This window comes from Desmodus rotundus, chromosome 3 (genome assembly GCF_022682495.2).
Source record: "Desmodus rotundus isolate HL8 chromosome 3, HLdesRot8A.1, whole genome shotgun sequence".
NCBI lineage: Eukaryota > Metazoa > Chordata > Mammalia > Chiroptera > Phyllostomidae > Desmodus > Desmodus rotundus.
The window spans coordinates 97,868,594-97,890,908 of NC_071389.1; the positions used below are offsets into that span (position 1 = coordinate 97,868,594).

General features: G+C 38.5%; 1 protein-coding gene across 8 annotated transcripts in view; it reads left to right on the forward strand.

Moving 5' to 3' along the window:
- CCDC138 (coiled-coil domain containing 138) overlaps positions 1–22,315 on the forward strand; it is a 142,639-nt gene that overhangs the window by 76,602 nt on the left and 43,722 nt on the right. For 7 of the 8 annotated variants that reach the window (XM_024552361.3, XM_045189161.2, XM_053920552.1 and 4 more), the window contains one exon: positions 20,133–20,249. The exons of the other annotated variant lie outside the window; for it this stretch is intronic. In XM_024552361.3, coding sequence (XP_024408129.2) covers positions 20,133–20,249 — 117 coding nt within the window. The remainder of the gene's footprint in view (positions 1–20,132; positions 20,250–22,315) is intronic. 8 annotated transcript variants of the gene reach the window in all.

Sequence of the window (22,315 nt, forward strand, 5' to 3'; positions counted from 1 at the left end):
GGAAGGGGTACCAGTGTTAAAGTTCTGTGGAGTAATTTTGTTCTGCTAGAACTGGATGTGATAGAATAGTATTAGGATATTAAGGATAAAAAAATGACAATTTTAACTAATGGAATATGGATTGTATAATATTCTGTTTTTATATCAGATTAATGGTGTAAGAGGAGATTATTAAGCACATTTGTCACAGGATTCCTTTTATCATTCTTAAAATATAGATATTTATTGATTTTTTCTGGACTAACAACTTTTGTTGAGGTTAAATTCTTAACTAAAATATTATTTTCAATTATGGCTACTATTATATTAGTAAAAGTAAAATAATTTTAAAGTTTATGAATAGCTTTTATGATAGACTAAGAAAAAAGTAAATAGTACCAAATTAATAAATTAATTAATTGAATATACTAGTGACCATCATAAGCAAGTATTAAGATTTTTTTTAGGAATATATAAAATTTGTGGTTATATAATAATATAGCCCCCCCCCCTTTTTTTTTTTAACTTTTGTAATAGCATTATTGTATGAAGCACTTTGTTCACTATATTTAAGTATGTTTACCAGTATGACTCAAACATTTTTGCCAAATAATCTCTTCCCAAATTACCTTTAAAAACTCCTCATGCATATTTTTTTTACATTTCTGATCCAGTATCATTTGAGGATTGATTTTTCTTTTCATTTGAGGATTGATTTTTAATACTTTAAAACACACACACACACAAAATACTATTGGGGATGAATGTGGTAAATTAGGTAGATGATCAAATTGGTATACCTTATAAGGCTGATTTTCTTGTGTGTCTCAAATACAGAGAGGTAGATCGTTTTCAAAGAAACTGAAAAAAATGTAACTCAGTACAACTCTAAGTGGAATCTGCTATGATGTGCTAAAAAATGATGGTTGAGCCCTGGCTGGTGTTGCTAAGTGGATTGAGCAGTGGCTATAAACCAAAGAGTAGTCGGTTTGATTCCCAGTCAGGGCACATGCCTGGGTTGAGGGCCAGGTCCCCAGTAGGGGACACGTGAGAAGCAACCACACATTGATATTCCTCCCCTTCTCTTTCTCCTTCCCTTCCCTTCTCTCTAAAAGTAAATAAATAAAATCTTTTAAAAAAGATGATTGAAAAAATATCTGTGGAAGATTGACATCATCAAGATGGTGGAATGGGAGCACTAGGACCTTATTCCCCTATAGAGAGACACTGCATTAACAATACACTGACCAAAACATGATCGTACGAATTTTAGAGACAAGTTGAGAAGCTGCAGCACCCAGGCCAATACATAACTTGGAACACACTCCTTCAAAAGAATAGGAAAGTTTCTGACATTTTGAATGTCTTTCTCTTTTATAGCATAGCACAGTGTAATCAGGAGAAAATACTCCTATACCATAGCCCCTCCAGTGGGACAGAAGTGTACGGTGTCCAACATTTTAGCTTGTCAGAGACTAGTTGCAGGACTAGTTTCTGTTTCACCTGACTCAGGGCACTGACAAGAACAGTGGTATAGTTTGGAAGCCTCAAAAAATAGATATGAGTGCTACTGTATGTTAGAGAAGCCGAGAGCTATACTTCCAAATGCAGATGGCAGGGGACAAAGAGATTATGGGCTCCTGAGAGAAATGGGTATCCACATTGGAAAATAAGAGAGTTAAATGCACACACCCCTAGAAAAGTTTAGAATGACAAGCTGGGCTGATTGGTGAAGGTATCCTGCATAAAGCCAGTGAGTTATAAAGACTGACAGAGGTGTTTATTTTTTATTTATTTTGTTGTATGCCCAAATAAAAAAAAAAGAAAAGACCACCAGGCATATAAAGAAAAGGGGACATACAGCTTAAAGGAACAAAACAAAGCTCCAGAATTCTGCCATAAAGAAACACAGATCTTTTAACTTCCAGACAAAGAATTTAAAAACTCTCTTAAAGAAGCTCCTAACTGTGTCTGAGATTTCATTGCTTACATTTTCTTCTAGGATTTTTATGACTTTAGGTCTAACATTTAAGTCTTTGATTCATTTTGAATTTATTCTTGTGAGTGGTGTAGGAAGGTGGTCTAGTTTCATTTTTCTTTGTGTATCTGTCCAATTTCCCCAACACCGTTTATTGAATAAACTGTTTTTAACCCATTCTATGTGCTTGCTTCCTCTGTTGAATATTAATTGACTGTAAAGGTGTGGCTTTATTTCTGAGCTCTCTATTCTGTTCCCTAGGTAAGAGTGTGTGTTGGTTTATTTTTGGGCTCTATTCTGAGGAAATAAACAATCTCCCAAGGAAAGGGAAACAAAAGAAAAACAATAAACAAATGAGACTATACCAAACTAAAACGTTTTTGCATAGCAAAGGAAAACACCGACAAAATAAACAACCCACAATATGGGAAAACATATTTGCCAACACATTCCATAAAGGGTTAATGTCCAAAAATCACAAAAGAAATTACAAAACTCAACACCACAAAAATAAGCAGTACAATTATAAGATGGGCAAAGGAGCTGAATAGACACATCTCCAAAGAGGACATACAGATGGCCCAGAAACATGAAAAGATGCTTAATATCACTAATCATCAGAGAAATGCAAATTAAAACCACAATGAGACATCATCTCACACCTGTCAGAAGTGCTATCATCAATAAATCAGCAAAACACAAGTACTGGAGAGGATGCGGAGAAAGGGGAACCCTTTTGTACTGTTGGAGGGTATGCAGTCTGGTGCAGACACTGTAAAGCAATATGGAGATACCTCAAAAAACTAAAAATGGATTTGTCTTTTGACCCTGTGATTCCCATTCTTGGAATATATCCAAAGGAACCCAAACCACTAAATCAAAAGAACATAAGCACCCCTATGTTCATTGCAGCATTATTTATAATCACAAGATAAGGAAGCAGCCCAAATGTCCATCGGTAGATGAATGGATAAAACAACTATGGGATATTTACACAATGAAATCCTTATTGGCATTTTTATTGCTGGGAAAAGGGAAAAAAAACTTTACCCTTTGTGACATTATGGATGGATCTGGAGATCATCACACTGAGTGACATAAGACAATCAGAGAAAGACAAACAGCATATGATTTCACTCATGTGTAATTTAATGAACATACTGAACTAAGAAGCAAAGTAGAGATGGCCTCACAGAATGCTGAACGGATGACAGCTAAGGGGTGGGGCATGGTAGAGGGTGGAGAGATTGAGCAAAAAAGAAAAAGTCTTCATGGCATGGACAGTAGTGTGGTGATTGTGAGGGTAGAGGAATATAAGGTGACTAAATGATAATGGGGAAAAAACTATATAAAAATATATGAAGAAAAATAAGTTCAATGAGATAAAAGAGAACACAAATTGACATCTAAGCAAAATCAGGAAAACCAAGTTCTGGAACTGAGGAATACAATGATTGAACTGAAAAATTTATTAGAGAGGTTCAAGTCTGCTTTATCAACAGACTTGATCAGGCAGAAGAAAGAATCAACAAAGGTAAAGACAGATTATTTGTAGTCATCAAGTCAGAGAAGCAAAATGAAAAAGAATGAAGAAAAGTTAAGAGAGCGTAAGGAGCTTTGAGGACATTGTCAGGTGGATCAAGTGGACTAAATATATGTGCTATGGGAGACCCAAAGGAAAACAAAGTGGCAGAGAAATTATTTGAATAGTTAATGGTTGAAGACTTCCCAAATCTGAGGAAATAAATAAACATACAAGTTAAAGATGTCTAACAACCTTTCACTAGGAAAAACTCAAAAAGACTCACTCTGAGACTATAATCAAACCATCAAGAGTCAAGAATCTTGAAATCTGTGAGAGAAAAGCCTCTTTATTCATACAAGTATACTTTTATAAGAATATTCAGTTTTCTTGGCAGAAACTTTGTAGGCCAAAAGGCAGTAGAATGATATACACAAAGTGCTGAAAAAGAAAGCCACCAACCAAGTATACAGTATCTGCAAAGCTGTCCTTCAAAAATACAGATATTAGAACTTCCTTAGGTACACAAAAATTTGGGGAATTCATTAGACCTGCCATACAGGAAATGCTAAAAGGATTTCTTCAAGTTGAAAAGAAAGGCAACTAATCATCAGCATGAGGTTATATGAAAATACAAAGTTTTCCAGAAAAAATATAGACAAATATAGTAACCTGCATTATAATTTTGGTGCATAAGTCCATGTTTAATCATTGCGTAGAATTTAAAAGACAAGAATATAAAAATACTAAAATATGTTAATGGATTATATAGGTTATACAATATGTATTGATTTTACTTTGTGATAGTAAGTGGGTTGGTGGAGTTCTAAAGGAATAGAGCTTTGTTATATGAAAGAATTTTAGGGTATTTTAATTTCTTAAAATTATATTTTATTGATTATGCTATTATAGTTTTTGATGTTTCCCCTTTTACCTCCCTCTGCACAGCACCCCATACTCCCTCAAGCAATCCCCCCCACCATGTTCATGTCCGGGGATCATGTGTATAAATTCTTTGGCTACTCCATTTCCTATACTGTACTTTACACCCCCATGGCTGTTCTGTAATTACTTATTGGTACTTCTTAATCCCCTCACCTCTTCACCCATTGTTCTCTACTCTCCCATTTGGCAACCTTCCGGTAACTACCTTCTTTTCTCTTGCTTTTAAGAGTCCCTCTTTATCTTTAACCTTTGGCCTTTTAATAATGATGTGTCTTGGAATGTGCCTCTTTTGCATCCATCATAATTGGTTCTTCGATCTCGAACCAAGATGGCAGCGTAGGTAGACACACTGCGCCTCCTCGCACAACCAGAACTGACAGAAAATCGAATGGCAAGGAAGTCCGACACCAAGGAGATAAAAAAGAAACATTCATCCAGACCGGTAGGAGGGGCGGAGAAGGGCAGCCTGGGTGGAGAGGACTCGAGTTGCCGTGGCGGGACCAAGAGTGGTGGAGTGTGGGATGAACGGGGCAGGCAGTCTGACCACTAGCAGACCCTGCAGCCCTACGTTCATGCACAGATAAACCGAGAGGGCTGGACTCAGAGTGGTGGAGAACGGGGCAGGCAGAGCGGCGGGTAGCACCCTACAGCCCCACATTCACGCACAGATAAACCAGACAAATGGCGGGGAGCAAAGCAGACTGCGTAACCCAGGGCTCCAGCGCGGGGAAATAAAGCCTCAAACCTCTGAGTGAAAAACCCGTGGGGGCTGGGGCTGCAGCAAGAGAAACTCCTAGCCTCACAGGAGAGGTCATTGGAGAGACCCACGGGGGCCTAGAGTGTGCACAAGCCCACCCACTCGGGAACCAGCACCAGAGGGGCCCAATTTGATTGTGGGTAGCAGAGGGAGTGGCTGAAATCCGGTGGAGAGTGGAGCGGGCGCCATTACTCCCTCTCGGCCTCTCCCCCACATATAGTGTCATAGCTCAGTGGCACAGCACAGCGACAAGCATTACCACACCCCGGGGAACACCCAAAGCTCTGCCCCTTTAACAGAAGCACCAAGACAAAAAAAAAAAAAAAAAAAAAAAAGGCCCAAATGACAGAACACTTCAAAGCTCCAGAAAAAATACAACTAAGCGAGGAATAGATAGCCAACCTATCAGATGCACAGTTCAAAACACTGGTAATCAATAAGCTCACAGAATTGGTTGAATTTGGTCAAAAACTAGATGAAAAAATGAAGGCTATGCTAAGAGAGACAAAGGGAAATGTACAGGGAACCAATTGTGAGGCGAAGGAAACGGACTCAGATCAACGGTGTGGACCAGAAGGAAGAAAGAAACATCCAACCAGAAAAGAATGAAGAAACAAGAATTCAGAAAAACGAGGAGAGGCTTAGGAACCTCCAGGACATCTTGAAACGTTCCAACATCCGAATTATATGGGTGCCAGAAGGAGAAGAGGAAGAACAAAAACTTGAAAACTTACTTGAACAAATAATGAAGGAGAACTTCCCTAATCTGGCAAGGGAAATAGACTTCCAGGAAGTCCAGGAAGCTCAGAGAGTCCCAAAGAAGCTGGACCCAAGGAGGAACACACCAAGGTACATCATCATTACATTACCCAAGATGAAACAGAACGCGAGAATCTTAGAAGCAGCAAGAGAAAAAACACAGTTACCTACAAAGGAGTTCCCATAAGACTGTCAGCTGATTTCTCCAAAGAGATCTTACAGGCAAGAAGGGGCTGGAAAGAAGTATTTGAAGTCATGAAAGGCAAGGACCTACATCCAAGATTGCTCTATCCAGCAGAGCTGTCATTTAGAATGGAAGGGCAGATAAAGTGCTTCTCAGATAAGGTCAAGTTAGGGGTTCATCATCACCAAGCCCTTATTATATGAAATGTTAAAGGGACTTACCTAAGAAAAAGAAGATAAAAAATATGAACAGTAAAAATGACAGCAAACTCACAGTGATTAACAACCACACCTAAAACCAAAACAAGAGTAAACTAAGCAAACTAGAACAGGAACAGAACCACAGAATTGGAGATCACATGGAGGGTTATCAACAGGGGCGTAGGAGGGGGAGGCGGGGAAGGTACAGAGAATAAGTAGCATAGATAATAGGTGGAAAATAGACAGGGGGAGGGTAAAATTGTTTAGGAAATGTAGAAGCCAAAGAACTTACAAGTATGACCTATGGACATGAACTATACAGGGGAATTGGGAGGGAGGGGGTGGGCAGGATGGAGTGGAGGGGGTAAATGGGACAACTGTAATAGCATAATCAATAAATATATTTAAAAATAATTATAATTGGTCTTCATGCTTCCTCAACTTGCATGTCTATTTCCTTCACCAAATTAGGAAGTTTTCTTTCACTATTTTTTCAAATAGATTTCCAATTTCTCACTCTTTGTCTTCCCCTTCTGATATCCCTATGAGGCATATGTTGGAGCTCTTAAAGTTGTCCCAGAGCCTGTTTATAGTTTCCTCATTTTCTGGATTCTTTTTTGTTCTTGTCGTTCTGCATGGTTGTTTTTTGCTTCCTTATGTTCCAAATCATTAATTTGATTCTCGGCGTCATCCACTCTACTATTGTTTCCCTGTAAATTGTTCTTTATTTCAATTAGTGTATCCTTCCATTCTGACTGGGTCTTTTTTATGCTGCTGAACTCCTCACTAACTTCCTTGAGCATTCTTATAGCCAGTGTTTTGAACTCTGCATTTGATATATTGCTTATCTCCATTTTTCTTAGGTATTTTTCTGGAGTTTTGATCTGTTCTTTCATTTTGGCCGTGTTTCTTTGTCTCCTTCTTTTGGAAACCCCCCTGTGCTTGATTCTATGTATTAGGCAGAGCTGCTTCGACTGTGTGTCTTGGTAGTGTGGCCTAATGTATTAGGTGTCCTGTAGGATTCAGTGGCACACCCTCCCCTGTAACTCAAGCTGGGTATTTGAGGTGCACCTTCCATGTGTGCTGAGTACTCCCTCCTCTTTGTTGTTGTTGACAGATCAGTGGGAGTGATTTACTCTGGTAAGTCAGCTGCGAACACTGGCTGTAACCAGCTGTGTAGGGGTAAGGGGTAGGGTGGTAGTGCTCTGATGTGGTCTGTAACTGTCCACTAGGTGTGTTGGTCCTAGGGTCTCCATGGAGGAGGAGGCCAAGGTTGCCCTGAACTGTGTTTCACTGGGTTTATCAGGCCTGAGCTATTAAGCAATCTGAAATGGCTGCTACTTTTGCTGGTCATGAAGGTTCCCAGGTGAAGCCAAGCTGCGACTCTTATTTCTCTTTCACCATCTAGCTTATTTCATTTAGCATAATGCTCTCCAGTTCCATCCCTGTTGTCTTGAAGGGTGGGAGCTCGCTCTTTCTTTCCTCCTACATAGTATACCACTGTGTTATACGTACCACAGTTTTTCGATCCAGTTATTTACTGATGGGCACTTAGGTTGCTTCCAGCACTTGACTATGTAAATTGTGCTGCTATGAACATTAGGGTGCACAGGTTCTTTCGAATTGGTGTTCCAGGATTCTGAGGGTATAATCCTAGCAGTGGAATTTCTGGTTCAAAAGGCAGTTCCATTTTTAGTTTTCTGAGGAAATTCCATTCTGTTTTTCACAGTGACTGCACCAGCCTGCATTCCCAACAACACTGTATTAGGGTTCACTTTTCTCTACAACCTTGCCAGGACTTCTTGTTTGTCGATTCTGTTATGATGGTCATTCTCACTGGTGTGAAGTGGTATCTCATTGTGGTTTTAATTTGTATCTCTCTGATGGCTAGTGATGCTGAACATCTTTTCATATGTCTCTGGGCCCTGTTACATCCTCCCTGGAGAAGTGTCTGTTCAGGTCCTTTGTCCATTTTTTAATTTTGTTTTGTTTTTTGCCTTCCTGGAGTGGATTCGTGTGAGTTCTTTATATATTTTGGAGATCAGACCCTTGTATGAGGTATAATTGGCAAATATATTTTCCCATGTGGTTGGTTCCCTTCTCATTTTGCTGATGTTTTCTTTACCACGCAGAAGCTTTTTGTTTTGAAGAAATCCCATTTGTTTATTCCTTCCTTTATGTTCCTTGCTCTGGGGGACATATTAGTGAAAATATTGCTACATAGAATAACTGACATTTTGCTGCCTATGCTGTCCTCTAGGACTTTTATGATGTCACGACTTATATTTAAATCTTGTATCCCCCTTGAATTTATTTTTCTGTATGGCATAAGTTGGTGCTGAAGTTTCAATTTTTTGCATGTACTGTCCAGCTTTCCAAACAACTATTTGTAGAAGAGGCTATTTTTGCTCCATTTTATCCTGCTGTCTCTTTTGTTAAATATTAATTGACTGTAGAGAGTTGGGTTTATTTCTGGTCTCTCTATTGTGTTCCATTGGTCCATGTGTCTGTTTTATGCCAGTACCTGGCTGTTTTGATTACAGTGGTATTGTAATACAGTTTGATATCAGGTATTGTGATACCCCCTACTTTGCTCTTCTTTCTCAAAATTGCTGCAGCTATTTGGGGTCGTTTATGGTTCCCTATAAATTTTTGAAGTGTTTGTTCTATATCTGTGAAATATGCTATTGGTACATTAATAGGTATTGCATTGAATGTATAAATTGCTTTGGGTAGTATGGACATTTTGATGATGTTAATTCTTCTGATCCAGGAACATGTTATATGTTTTCATTTGTTTGTGTCTTCCTTAATTTCTTTCTTCACTGTTATGTAGTTTTCTGAGTATAGATCTTTTACCTCCTTGGTTAGGTTTATTCCTAGGTATTTTATTTCTCTTGTTGCTGTATCAAATGGGATTTTTCCCCTGATTTGTGTTTCTGAAATTTCATTGTTGGTATACAAAATGCCTTTGATTTCTGAATATTGACTTTGTATTCCACTGCTTTGCCAAATCATTTATTAGGTCGAGCAGTTTTTTGGTGGAGTCTATAGGATGTTTTATGTACTCTATCATGTCATCTGCACACAATGACAGTTTTGTTTCTTTTTCAATTGGATGCCCTTTATTTCTTTTCTTGTCTGATTGCTATGGATAGGACTTCCAATAGTATGTGCAATAGAAGTAATGAAAGTGGACAACCTCGTGTTGTTCCTGATCTTAGTGGTACAGTTTTTAGTTTTTGTCCATTGAGTATGATGTTGGCTTTAGGTCTCTTTTATATGGCCTTTATTATGTTGAGGAATGCTCCCTCTACTCACACTTTGCTGAATGTTTTTATCATAAATGGGTGCTGTACCTTATCAAATGCTTTTTCCGCATCTATTGATATGATCATGTGATTTTTGTCTTTGCTTTTGTTTATGTGATGTATTATGCTTATTGATTTGCGAGTATTATACCATCCTTGCATCCCTGGGATGAATCCCACTTGGTCATTGTGTATGATCTTTTTAAGATATTGCTGGATGTGATTTGCCAACATTTTCTTAAGGATTGTAACATCAATGTTCATCAGCGATTTTGGCCTGAAGTTTTCTTTCTTTGTTGTGATCTTTATGTGGTTTTGGGATTAGGATGATGCTGACTTCATAAAAAGAGTTTGGGAATCTTTAATGTTCTTCAATTTTTTGGAATAGTGTGTGAAGGGTAGCGGTTAGCTCTTCCTTAAATTCTTTGTAGAATTCTTCTGTGAAACCGTCTGGTCCAGGGTTTTTGTGTGTCGGGATTTTTTGATTACTGCTTCAATTTCATCACTGTTATTGGTCTGTTCAGGCTTTCTACTTCTTCATTGAGTTGGAAGATTATATTTTTCTAGAAATTTGTCCATTTCATCGAGGTTTCAAATATCTTGGTATATAGTTCTTCACAGTAATTTCTTACAATCCTTTGTATTCTGTGGTATCAGTAATCTCTCCTCTTTCATTTCTGATTGTGTTTATTTGGGTCCTCTCTCTTTTTTTCTTGATGAGCCTTCTTAAAGGCCTGTCAGTTTCCTTTATCTTTTCAAAGGACCAGCTCCTTGATTTATAGATCCTGAGAATTTTGCTTTTCGTCTCTATGTCATTTAATTCTGCTCTGATCTGGTTACTTCCTTCCTTCTACTTGCTCTGGGCTGTCTTTGTTGTTGGTCCTGGAGTCTTGTAGCTATAGTGTTAGGATGTTTACTTGAAATGTTTCTATCTTTTTAAGGTAGGCTTGTATCGCTATGAACTTCCCTCTCAGGACTGCCTTCGCTGTGTCTCATGAGTTTTGGGTTGTTGTGAGTTCATTTTCATTTATTTCCAGAAAGTTTTTGATTTCTTCCTTGATCTCATTCCTGACCCTTTCATTGTTCAATAGCGTACTATTCAGTCCCCATGAGTTTGCATTTTTTCCTTGACGTTGTTTTCTAGTTTCAGTCGCTTATGGCAGAGAAAATGCTTGATGTGATTTCAATTTTGTTGAAATTGTTGAAGCTTGTTTTGTATTCTATGATGTGCTCTATCTTTGAAAATGTTCAATGTACATTTGAAAATGTATATTTTGCTTCTTTGGGAGGAAAGGATCTATATATATATCAGTTAATTTCATTTGATCTAGGACATTGTTCAGTGCTGCAATATCTTTGTTGATATTTTGTTTGGAAAATCTATCCATTTCTGACAGTGGGGTGTTGAAATCCCCTGCTATAATTGTGTTGCTGTCAGTCTTTTTTGAAGTCCTCCAAGATTTTCCTTATGCATTTGTGTGCTCCTATGTTGGGTGCATATATGTTTATAATGTTTATGTCTTCTTGATGGTTTCTTCCCTTGAGTATTAAAAAGTGACCTTCTGGGTCTGTTTTTAGGAACCTTGTTTTGAACTCGATTTTGTCTGATATGAGTATTGTTACCACAGCTTTATTTTCCTGTCCATTTTCTTGGAATATTTGTTTCTAGCCCTTCACTTTCAGTCTGTGTAGGTCTTTTTTTCTGAGGTGGTTCTCTTGTAGGCGGCATATGTGTGGGTCATGCTTTCTAATCCATTAAGTTATTCTGTGTCTTTTGATTGGAGCATTTAATCCATTTACGTTTCAGGTTATTATTGATAGGTACTTATTCATTGACATTTTTTTCTAGCTGTGTTCCTCTCTCTCTCACTCTTTTCCCTCCTTTTCTTAAAGCAGCCCCTTTAGCATCTCTTGCAGAACTGATTTGGTGGAGTGTATTCTTTTAGACTTCTTTTGTCTGAGAAGCTCCTTATTTAGCCTTCTGTTTTAATTGAGAGCCTTGCTGGATAAAGTAGTCTTGGTTACAGGCCTCTGATCTTCATTACTTGGAATATTTCTTGCCATTCTTTTCTGGCTTGGAGCATTTCCATTGAGAAGTCAGGTACTATCCTTGTTAGGTCTCTCTTGTATGTCACTTCCATTTTCTCCTTTGCTGCCTTTAAGATTCTCTCTTTGTCTTGGAATGTTGCCATTTTAATTTTGATGTGTCTCGAAGTGGGCCTCTTAGGGTTTCTCTTGATTGAGACGCTCTGTGTTTCCTGGATTTGTGTGACTTTTTATCTCATGAAATAAGGGAAGTTTTCCATCATTAGTTTTTAAACTGGTTTTCTATCCCTTGCTCTTCTCCTTCTGGTATCCCTATTATACAGATACTGTTATGTTTCATCTTGTCTTGAGCTCCCTTACCACATCTTTGTTCCTTCTGAATCTCTTTTCCTTTTCTTGCTCTGTTTTGGTGTTTTTTCTACCTTGTCCTCCAACTCACTGATGCGACCCTCTGCTTTATCCAGCCTGCTTGTCATTCCTTCTGTTTTTTATTTCCGAGATTTTATTGTTCATTTCTTCCTGTTTTCTGTTTATAGTCTCTATTTCCTTTTCCATGCTGATGTAGTTCTCACTCAGTTCCTTTTAGTTGTCTGTGAGTTTCTTGAGCATCCTCATAAACATTATTTTGAATTCTATATCTGATAGTTTGTTTGCCTCCATTTCATTTCACTCAGTGAGGAGCATTCCATATCTTTTGATTGCATTTTTTTTTTGTCCCCCGATTTTAGGTGACTCTTTTTGTTTGTTTCTGTGCTTCCTGATGTTTCGCTTTGCTAGCTGTCTTTGTAGGATGAACTTCTGTGGTAGGATCTATGGGGTTCAGTGGTGTGGTCTCTTTGATCTCCTTTTCTGGATGCTCTAGGTTGCACTTTCTTCTGTTTGTGTGGGCTTTCTAGTTGTACTTGGGTTTGTACCTTTTGGTGGTTCCTTTGTTGGTGGTTTCTCTCCTCCAGCAGGTATACTGATGTTCGCAGTTCTCCCCTATTTTCGTATGTGATCAGTGGCAGGGAGTAGGCAAAATGGATTAAGTCAGGGTTGGATTTAAAGTACCAGGAAGTAGAGAAGAGAAGAAATTCTATGGATAAGTTTAGTGTTAACTGTGATATTTTACCCAACTAGCCACTTTTTATAAAAGGTGAAAGAGAGATAAGACTCATTATAGGGGAGGATGATTATGAGCTGAATCCAGAAGGAGCACCTGTGCAGGGTTAGATGATGAGATATAGTGAGGTTAAAGGATAGAAACTAGGTGTGGTGTGAGAGAACAGAGTTAACCACAACAATAATAATGCTCCGGAATAAAGTGCAGTGGGCTAAGATCATGGGGGGTGCTGTAAACTCTATACAACTGTATGGAACAACAATTACTTACAGTAGTGCTGAAACAACAGTAATATGACAACAAATATATGATTTGGATAATCAGAACAGAAAGTACCCAGTCAGGTGTTGTGTGTTATTGGAACACAGGCGAAGTGAAAGAAGGAAAATTAAAATAGAATAAAGAGAGAATAATGAAAACCAGTGAAACAACGCAGTTAAACAGAGAAAGAAAATGAGGAAAACTAAACCTAGGGAAGAGAAATAAAAATATACTAATAAAATAAAAGTAGTAAAAATAATGAAAAAATAAACATAAACAATAAAATGCCAGCTCTATGGGATAACAAAGTGACATTTGTTTCAGTTTCTCAGTTTTTGGGGTTAGCCTTGCACTTCCCCTTTCTATCTGTCTCTGGACCCTTCGTAACTCTACGTATATTTTCTCACTTGGGGAAAGAAAAAAAAAAGAGAAGATCCAAAAAGAAAAAAATAAAACAACAAGTCTCCTGCTGACTTTAAACCCATGCAGAGAGTTCTGCTGGTCTTCCTGGATGCCACTGGAAAAGGGAGGGGCTTCACTTTTCTCCCTTCCTGTGGCTTTGAGAGGATGGGGACCAGGTCTGGGCCACAGTATACCCAGTTGCCCAGTTTTCGGCCCAAGTCCTCCGTGAGCTATCAGGCTCAAATAAGCCACTTAGTTGTGCACAGCATGAGACATGCTGGGCAGTGCGGTTTGACACTCAGCCACTCAGTCTCTGGGTGTGGGCAGCTAAAATCACCTTTGGGATGAGCCAGCTGCTGCTGGAGAGTTCCTTACAAAGCAGCTTCCCGCCATTCTTAACAAGCACATGGCTTTTCACACAGCTCAACATTCCAGCTAGTTTGGAGACCATCCAAGTCAGGGTCCCACACGGCCCAACTCCTCCCTTCTCCAGGTGTTGCGTGGCACTTCAGTTTCTCTGGTGCCAGCGTCACAGTCCCAGCGGATGTGTACTACCTCTGTGTGTCTCCCACTTTTCTCTATTCCCCCCAGTGACATCCAGCATTCAGGTCCCTCCTGATGCTGGGCTGCCCTCCTTGTTCTGGGAGGGGAGGGAGCTGGTGATCTAATTCTCCTCCCTGTATCCTGTGGCAGGCACCGGCCCGGGGGCCGCAGCAGCCTTGGTCCCTGTGTGGATCCCAGGGACTTTACTGTCCCAGTGCAATCTCCTCACCATCTGTTTTTCAGTGTCCTCTCCAATTTTTGGTCTCCAAACTTCATATAAGCTGGGATTCCATTGGCTGTTCACTCTTTTCCTCAGACGGTCAGCTAGGTATTCCAACTGGGCTCTGTTCCCACCTACCTCGCCACCATCTTCTCTAACATCCCAGCCACTTTTTTTAAAGGTGAAAAAGAGATAAGACTCTTATTAGAGGAAAGAAGGAATGTAAGCTGATTCTAGAAAACAGAGCATTTGTGTGAGGTTAGATGGTTAGATATAGTGAGAGTAAAAGAAAGAAAATAGGTGTAGTGCGCGAGAGAATAGAGTTAACCACAACAGTAATAAAGCTCAGGAAGATAGTGTAATGGTCTAAGACCAGGGAGGGGTGATTTGTAGTATTTACAATAATATGAAGTATCAATCAATTATTTACTGTAATACTGGATCAACTATAATAGGATGAAAATATGATGTGAATAAAAAGAATAGAAAGGAAAAGACCAAGAGTAGTGTGTTATTGAAATACAAGTGAAGTGAAAGAAGAAAAATTAATATTCAATATGAAAGAAAGAACAAGGAAAATCAGTCAAACAATGCAGTTAATGAAACAAAAAACAGAATGTGTGGGTGTTCTGGCCTTCACTTCCTCGCACAACCAAAAGGAGGATAACAACCAATCTGAAATCAATAAACAACCAGAAGCGCCAGAAAATCAAAATGCATGGAACTCCAACAACAAAGGAATTAAAGAAAAAATCAAGCAGAACAACCAGGCCAGTAAGGTGACGGACTGCTTGGGCTGACTCAGAAAAACCTCAACACAACAGACCTTGGGGGCAAGGCCGGCTGCCTCAGCAGGCTGTGTGGGAGGGGCTGATGTAAGGGGACTCAGAGGTGGCTGTGGGCTAAGGCTGGGGTTGCCATGGTAGGATAAGCTCCCAGTTCCAGAGTCCCAGTTGAAGAGTGTGCTAGAGGCCAGCAGGAGAGCTGCATTGTTCCCTCTCTGGCCCCTCCCCCACAGGCAACATCACAGCTCAGCAAACAGGGTTGCCCTGCCCTGGTGTATACCTAAGGGCCAGCCCCCGTACAACCAATCAGCTGAGCCAAGACAAAGAAATATGGCCCAAATGAAAGAACAGAGTAAAGCCTCAGAAAGAGAGGTAAGCAAAGAGGAGATTGCCAACCTATCTGATGGAGAATTTAAAGCCCTGGTAATCAAAATGCTCACAGATCTGATTGAGCTTGGTCAAAAAATGAAAAAAACAAATGAAGGATACCCAAAGTGAAATAAAGCAGAATGTTCAGGGAGCCAACAGTGACAGGAAGGAAGCCAGGACTCAAAGCAACATTTTAGAACAAAAGGAAAAAATAAACATCCATCCAGATCAAAATGAGGAAACAAGAATTCAAAAAAGTGAAGAGAATCTTACAAACCTCTGGGGCAACTTGAAATGTTCCAATATCCGAATTATAGGGGTGCCAGAAGGAGAAGAGGAAGAACAAAAAATTGAAAACTAATTTGAACAAGTAATAAAGGAAAACTTCCCCAATCTGGCAAAGGAAATAGACTTCCAGGAAGTCCAGGAAGCCCAGACGGTCCCAAAGAAGTTGGACCCAAGAAAGCACACACCAAGGCACATCATCATTAAGTTACCGAAGATTAAAGACAAGGAGAGAATCTTAAAAGCAGCAAGAGGGAAGGAAAGAGTTACCTACAAAGGAGTTTCCATTAGACTATCAGCTGACTTCTGAAAAGAAACCTTGCAGGCGAGAAGGGGCTGGAAAGAAGCATTCCACGTCATGAAAGGCAAGGACCTACATCCAAGATGACTCTATCCACCAAAGCTTTCATTTAGAATGGAAGGACAGATAAAGTGCTTCCTAGATAAGGTCAAGTTAAAGGAGTTCATCATCCCCAAGCCATTATTATATGAAATGTTAAAGGGACTTATCTAAGAAAAGGAAGGTCAAAAATATGAACAGTAAAATGACAACAAACTCACAACTATCAACAAATGAACCTAAAAGAAAAGAAAAACAATGAAAACAAAAACTAAGCAAAGAAGCAGAACAGCAACAGAATGGGGGAAATGGTCATCATATGGAGGGATTCAGTGGGGAGTGGGAAGGGAGGAATAGTGGGGGGAAATGTATAGGGAAGAAGAAGCATGTTTAGTAGGCATAAGGTACATGGGAAGAGATAAAAATGGTATGGGAAACAGAGGACTCAAAGAACTTGTATGTACAACCCATGGACATGAACTAAGGCGAGGGAATACTGGAGGGTTGTGGGGGGCAGAGGAGGGGGGATAAAGGGGGAAAATTGGGAAAACTAATCAATAATAAGAACAATCAATAGGATAATCAATAAAATATTTTTAAAAATACAAAGAAAACTAAACAGAAAGAATAGAAATAAAAAATAATGAAATAAAAATAATGAGAAGAAAATATTAATAAAAGTAAATAATAAAATGCAAGGTCTATAGGACAGAAAAGTGAAAGTTGTCTCAGTTGTTGGAGTTAGCCTTGTGATTTCTCTCTGGATCTCTCTTTGGTCCTTTCACAGCTCCAGGTCTTGTTGTCTCACACTTGGGGCAAAAAAGAAAAAAAAAATCCTCCTGCTGACTTTTAAACCTGCTGAGTGTGCTGCAGGGAAAGGGGGGCTGGGCTTCACTTTTTTCCTTTCCCATTGGTTTTTGGAGGATGGGGCCTAGGTCTGGGCTGCAATATATTTTTTTAAATTTTTATTGTTATTCAATTACAGTTGCATGCCTTTTCTCCCCATCCCTCCACCCCACCCCAGGTGAACCCACCTCTCTCCCCCACCTCCAATGTTCATAGCAGCACAATTTACAATAGCCAAGTACTGGAAGCAACCGAAGTGCCCATCAGCAAACGAGTGGATCCAAAAACTATGGTATATTTACACAATGGAATTCTATGCAGCAGAGAGAAAGAAGGAGCTTATACCCTTTGGGCTGCAATATTTACAGATGCCCATCCTACAGCCCAGGTCTTCAGAGAACTGCCAGCTCCCTACTGTCCATCTGCACCAGGCAGGTGCCTTTAACCACATTATACCGCCCTTGAGGTTCCCTGATTTGGAGCAACTTGTGCTCCACCTCCTCCCTCTTTGCTGTCCTGGGTGCTGTGCACTCTCAAAGTCCCTTCAAGGCAATATAGTTCCCCTAGTATATTAAGTCTCTCTGAGGACTGCTACCCGTCTGTGCCCCTACTGCTCCACTTTGATCAGTCCATGAGGTGCCCTGATTTAGAGCTAATCACAGCCCTCCTCCTCCCCCTTCCCTGGCCCAGCTGCTGCGAGAGTTCCTTAAACAGCAGCTGTGAGCCTGTGTTTTGAGTACATTCCTCTTGTTTGCACCTGCCATTCTAAACAACTGCCTGGCTTTTCACATAGTCCAACTCTATGACCAGTACAGAGACTGTCTGGGTCAGGGTCCCTTACAGCCCAACACTTCTCCCTTCTCCAGGTGTCACCTGGCTCCCCAATTTCTCTGGTAATGTCTTAACCTGGCAACCACAGCCCCAGAGGGGCAACACCACCTCTGTTTGTCTCCGACTTTGTCATTATTCCCCCCAGTGACTTCAAGCATCCAGGTATCTGCTGGTATGGGGCTGCTTTCCCTGCTCTGGTAGGGGAGGGAGCTGTGGAGTTGAAATTGCTGATCTGGCTCTCCTCCAAAGCTCCTGCAGCAGCCATTAACCCTGGCACCAGGCACCAGGCCTGGCACCGCAGCAGCGTTGGTCCCTGCAGAGGTCCCAGGGACCTTACCGTCCTAACGCTCCTTACCATCTGTTTTTCAATGTCCTCTATGATTTTGCTTCTTAATTTCATACAAGCTGGGATTCCACTGGCTGTTCACTCAGCTCTTCAGAAGATTGGCTGGCTAGGTGTCCCAGTTGGGTGCATGAGCAAGTGGGTTCAACTCCCACCTACCTCGCCACCATCTTCCAGACCTAAAAATTTTCTGTTATTTTTACCAATTGATATTAATTAAAATTTTTACCAGTTGACATTAATTTATGCAAGACTGATATATAAAGAGGAAAGTAAGTATCACCCCAGTTACTGTAATCTCTTAATATTTAAAAAAATACTTTCATATTTCTTTTTCAGTATAAATTCATATAGATTTATTTTATGTAAATGAGTACTTATGCTTTTGTAACCTGCTTTTATCACCCCAAAATAAGCCATCACAATATTATAGATGACATTATCATTTTTAATGTTTATATATGTAGTATAAATTTATTTAAACATTTAAAGTTCAGAGAATATGTTTCTATAGTTTAATCTTAAAATCCTAGATGTGGTGATAATACTCGATCAAAGGAGATAAATACAGTCATGTGTTGCTTAATACAATATACTTTCTTGGATATACATTGGTGATTTTATTGTGTGAACATCATAAGATGTACTTACACAAACATAGATCGTATAGTCTATTACACACGTAGGCTAGATGGTATAGCCTTCTACTTCTAGGCTACAACATATTACTGTATTGAATACTTCAGGCAAGTGTAACACAATGGTAAGTATTTGTGTATCTAACATATCTAAACAAGAAGTACAGTAATACTGTGGTATAAAATATTTGAAAATGATATACCTGCACAGGAGACTGACCATGAGTGAAGGTTACAGGACTGGAAGTTGCTATGGGTGAGTCACTGAGTGAGTGGTGAGTGGATATGAAGGCCTACGCCATACTGTACACTGTGGTACCTTTATAAACACTGTAATCTTAGACTGTACTAAATTTATAAAATATTTCTTCAATAATAAACTTTGCTTACTATAACATTTTTACTTTTCATAAACTTTAAAAAATTTTAAAACTTTTTGACTCTTGTATTAACCTTTAGCTTAAACACAAACACATTGTATAGCTGCACAAAATATTTTCTTTGTTTATATCCTTATTCGACAAGCTTTTTTCTATTTTTTAATTTTTTTATTCTATTATTATTATTTTTTAATTTTTAAATTACTCTGTTTAAAACTAATAAACACAAAGTAGCCTAGGCCTACACAGGCTCAGGATCATCAATATCACTGTCTTTTCCTCTAATTTGTCCCACTAACAGGTCTTCAGGGGCAATAACGTACATAAAAGCTGCCATCTCCTATGATAACAACTCTTCTTCTGGAACATCTCCTGAAGGATTTTCCTGAGGTGCTTCTTGAGGAGGTGTCCCTCTTTTCAGAAATATGTCCTTCGCAGTTTGCTTAGTTTGCTTCTTTTTTTTTTTCAGAGTAGTTTTACTTATAAGCAGATAAATACACCATAAACATTCCCCCCTTACATGAATATCTGTTGGTGTTGGGGGTCCATATTTTCATACTTTTTAAGGAATTTGTTGAGGCCTGGAAAAGCATCTGGTAAACCCTTCACTGAATTCTCTTGAGGGTTCTTTTTTTTCTTCTTCTGCAGTTTCCTTTTCTTTTGCCTCTTTTTCAGCTCTATTTTCCTATTCTAGTTCCAGCAACTCAACAGTCAATTCCCTAGGAACCAGCTCTAGGAGCTCTTCAATGTCATCCTCATCTACACACAGCTTAAAGTTTGCCATATTAACCAAAACCTTGTTGGTTTTTGCAATCTTTGTACTTTAACCTTATAATAGCTATGACATCACTGGGTGATAGTGATTTTTTAGCTCTGTCAATAATCTCATGGGATCTTCATCGTATATGGGGTCTGTTGACTGAAAAATCATTATGTCGTGCATGACTATATTTAAAATTTTAAAGTAAGGCATAGAGTTTTAAAGTGATGATTTTTTTTGTTAGAGAACTCTTTTTTTTCGTTTGTAAAAATGATTTTTGGAAAATTGTGTTAATTTGTTTCAGATATCTAAAAATACTATGCATTTATATTTTTCATCATTTTAGCTTTTGCCTGTGATGACAGAGCAGCTACAGTGGATGCCACTTGTGAATTCTAAACTTCATGAGCCATTTTTAAAATTTATATATTGGTCTCTACGGCAACTAGAAGCTGGAACACTGGTAATTTATTAATAGGAGTCTCTTTAACTACTACTTTTTGGTATTATTTCTTGTGATTTTGTTCTTTCACTGTTTTTTTTTTTTTTGCCTGTGTTATATTTACATATCAGGACTTCTTGCTTTCCTTGCTTCATTTACTGCTTTTTCTTCTTTCTCCTTTCACATATCTTATTTCTCACTGCCATAGATGTGATTCAATATGAAATGTTGTGTTTTCAGTTTCAGAATTGTATAAGTAAGGAGTTGTTAAAACCAACTGTCATCCCCCGTTATTTAATTCATAATTTTTTATGTTTATAGAAGGTAATGGAAGTTAATGATTTCTTGTGCTATGCCAGTAAATACACACTAGCTAAATGGGATGATGAATATTAGGATAACCTAATCAAAGAAAAATTGTCCCAGCATCTTATAAAATGAATAGTATGTTCTCTACTCATTTAAGGGTCATTTAGTTCAAACTATGACATGCATATATAATCATTTTTATGAATTGCTTATTTTCCCCCCTTAGTTACTATTGATAAATGCTGTTGCAGCTTTCATTTGGTTGAAAAAGAGATCAAATTTGTGCTCAGGTAGTTTAATCTTGGTCCTGTGGAATTTAAGAAGCATACAGCTAACCACTCATTGCAATCCTAATGTTTAAGTAGCATGAACCATCAGTATTGAGTAGTGTGATGTTTAAATAACGCGATTATTAAGGTTAAGGAAAAATATCTTTTCTGAGGTGATATGCTACATATTTTGCCTCCATGCTGTACATGAGTAAATACATGAGTATTTATACAGTGTGTGCACACACACACCCACACAATGAAATATCATTTTTAATTTATTGGCCTTAACTGTGTCTCACCAAACAAAGGTATATAAATTATCAGATCTGTTAATGCTACTGTCTTCTTTCTACAATGTTTTTGATTGTTATTTGAACAACAGTTTATGAAAACGGGTAGCGGAATGCTTGCTTTCAGCAACGAAAAGGTTCAACTTAGACAGTTGAATGAAACTTTCTCTTCCTTACTAATCTTTTTTCATTTTCTTTCAGATAATTTGTAGTTTACTTTTGTTGTAGTTTACATATATTCAGCATCCCACTCTGTGTGCTAGTATAGAGAGTACTGTGAGCCTACATCTACTTTTCTAGTGAAAAGTAGTGTTCTTGCCACTCTGACATTTATTTATTCAACATTTATTGATGAGTCTTTAATACCTTAATTTTAACAATTGTCTAATTGCATTTACTTTAAAAAAAAATTATCTTTTTATTTGAGGTAATTGTAGATTCCACTTGTAGTTATAAGAAATAATAGATCACTTGTGTCCTTTACCTCATTTCTCACAATGGTAGAACTAGTACAATATCACAACCATGATATTACCGTTGATACAGTCAAGTTAATAGAACAGCTCCATCTCCATAAAAATTCTTCATTTAAAAAAAATATATTTTTATATATGTGTGTGTGTATACACACACACACACACACACACACACACACACACACACACACACTTCATTTGTTAGAGCAGGTTTAGGGTCACAGCAGAATTGAGCTCAGATATTTCCCATATATGCCCTGCCCCTATACATACACAGCTTTGACCACTAAAAACATCCTGCACCAAAGTGGGACATTTGTTACAATCTGTGAATCTACCTTGACATATCATTATTGCCCAAACTCCATAGTTTACATTAGGGTTCACTCTTGGTGTTTTATACTCTACAGTTGTTGACAAATATGTAATGGCATATAAGCACCACTTTTCTGTTATATAGAATAATTCGATACTAAAAATAATTTGCTCTAAAAATTCTCTGTGCTCTGCCTATTCCCTATTCTTGCCTCCCTCACCTCTAACTCTTGGACACCTCTAATGCTTTGACTGTCTTCATAGGTTTTCCTTTTACAGAATGTCATATAGTTGGAATCATATACATACAGCCTTTTCAAATTGGCTTCTTTTGTTTAACAATATGCATTTAGGATTCTTTCATGTCTTTTTATGGCTTGATAGCTCATTTCTTTTCAGATCTCAATATTTCATTTCTCTATATA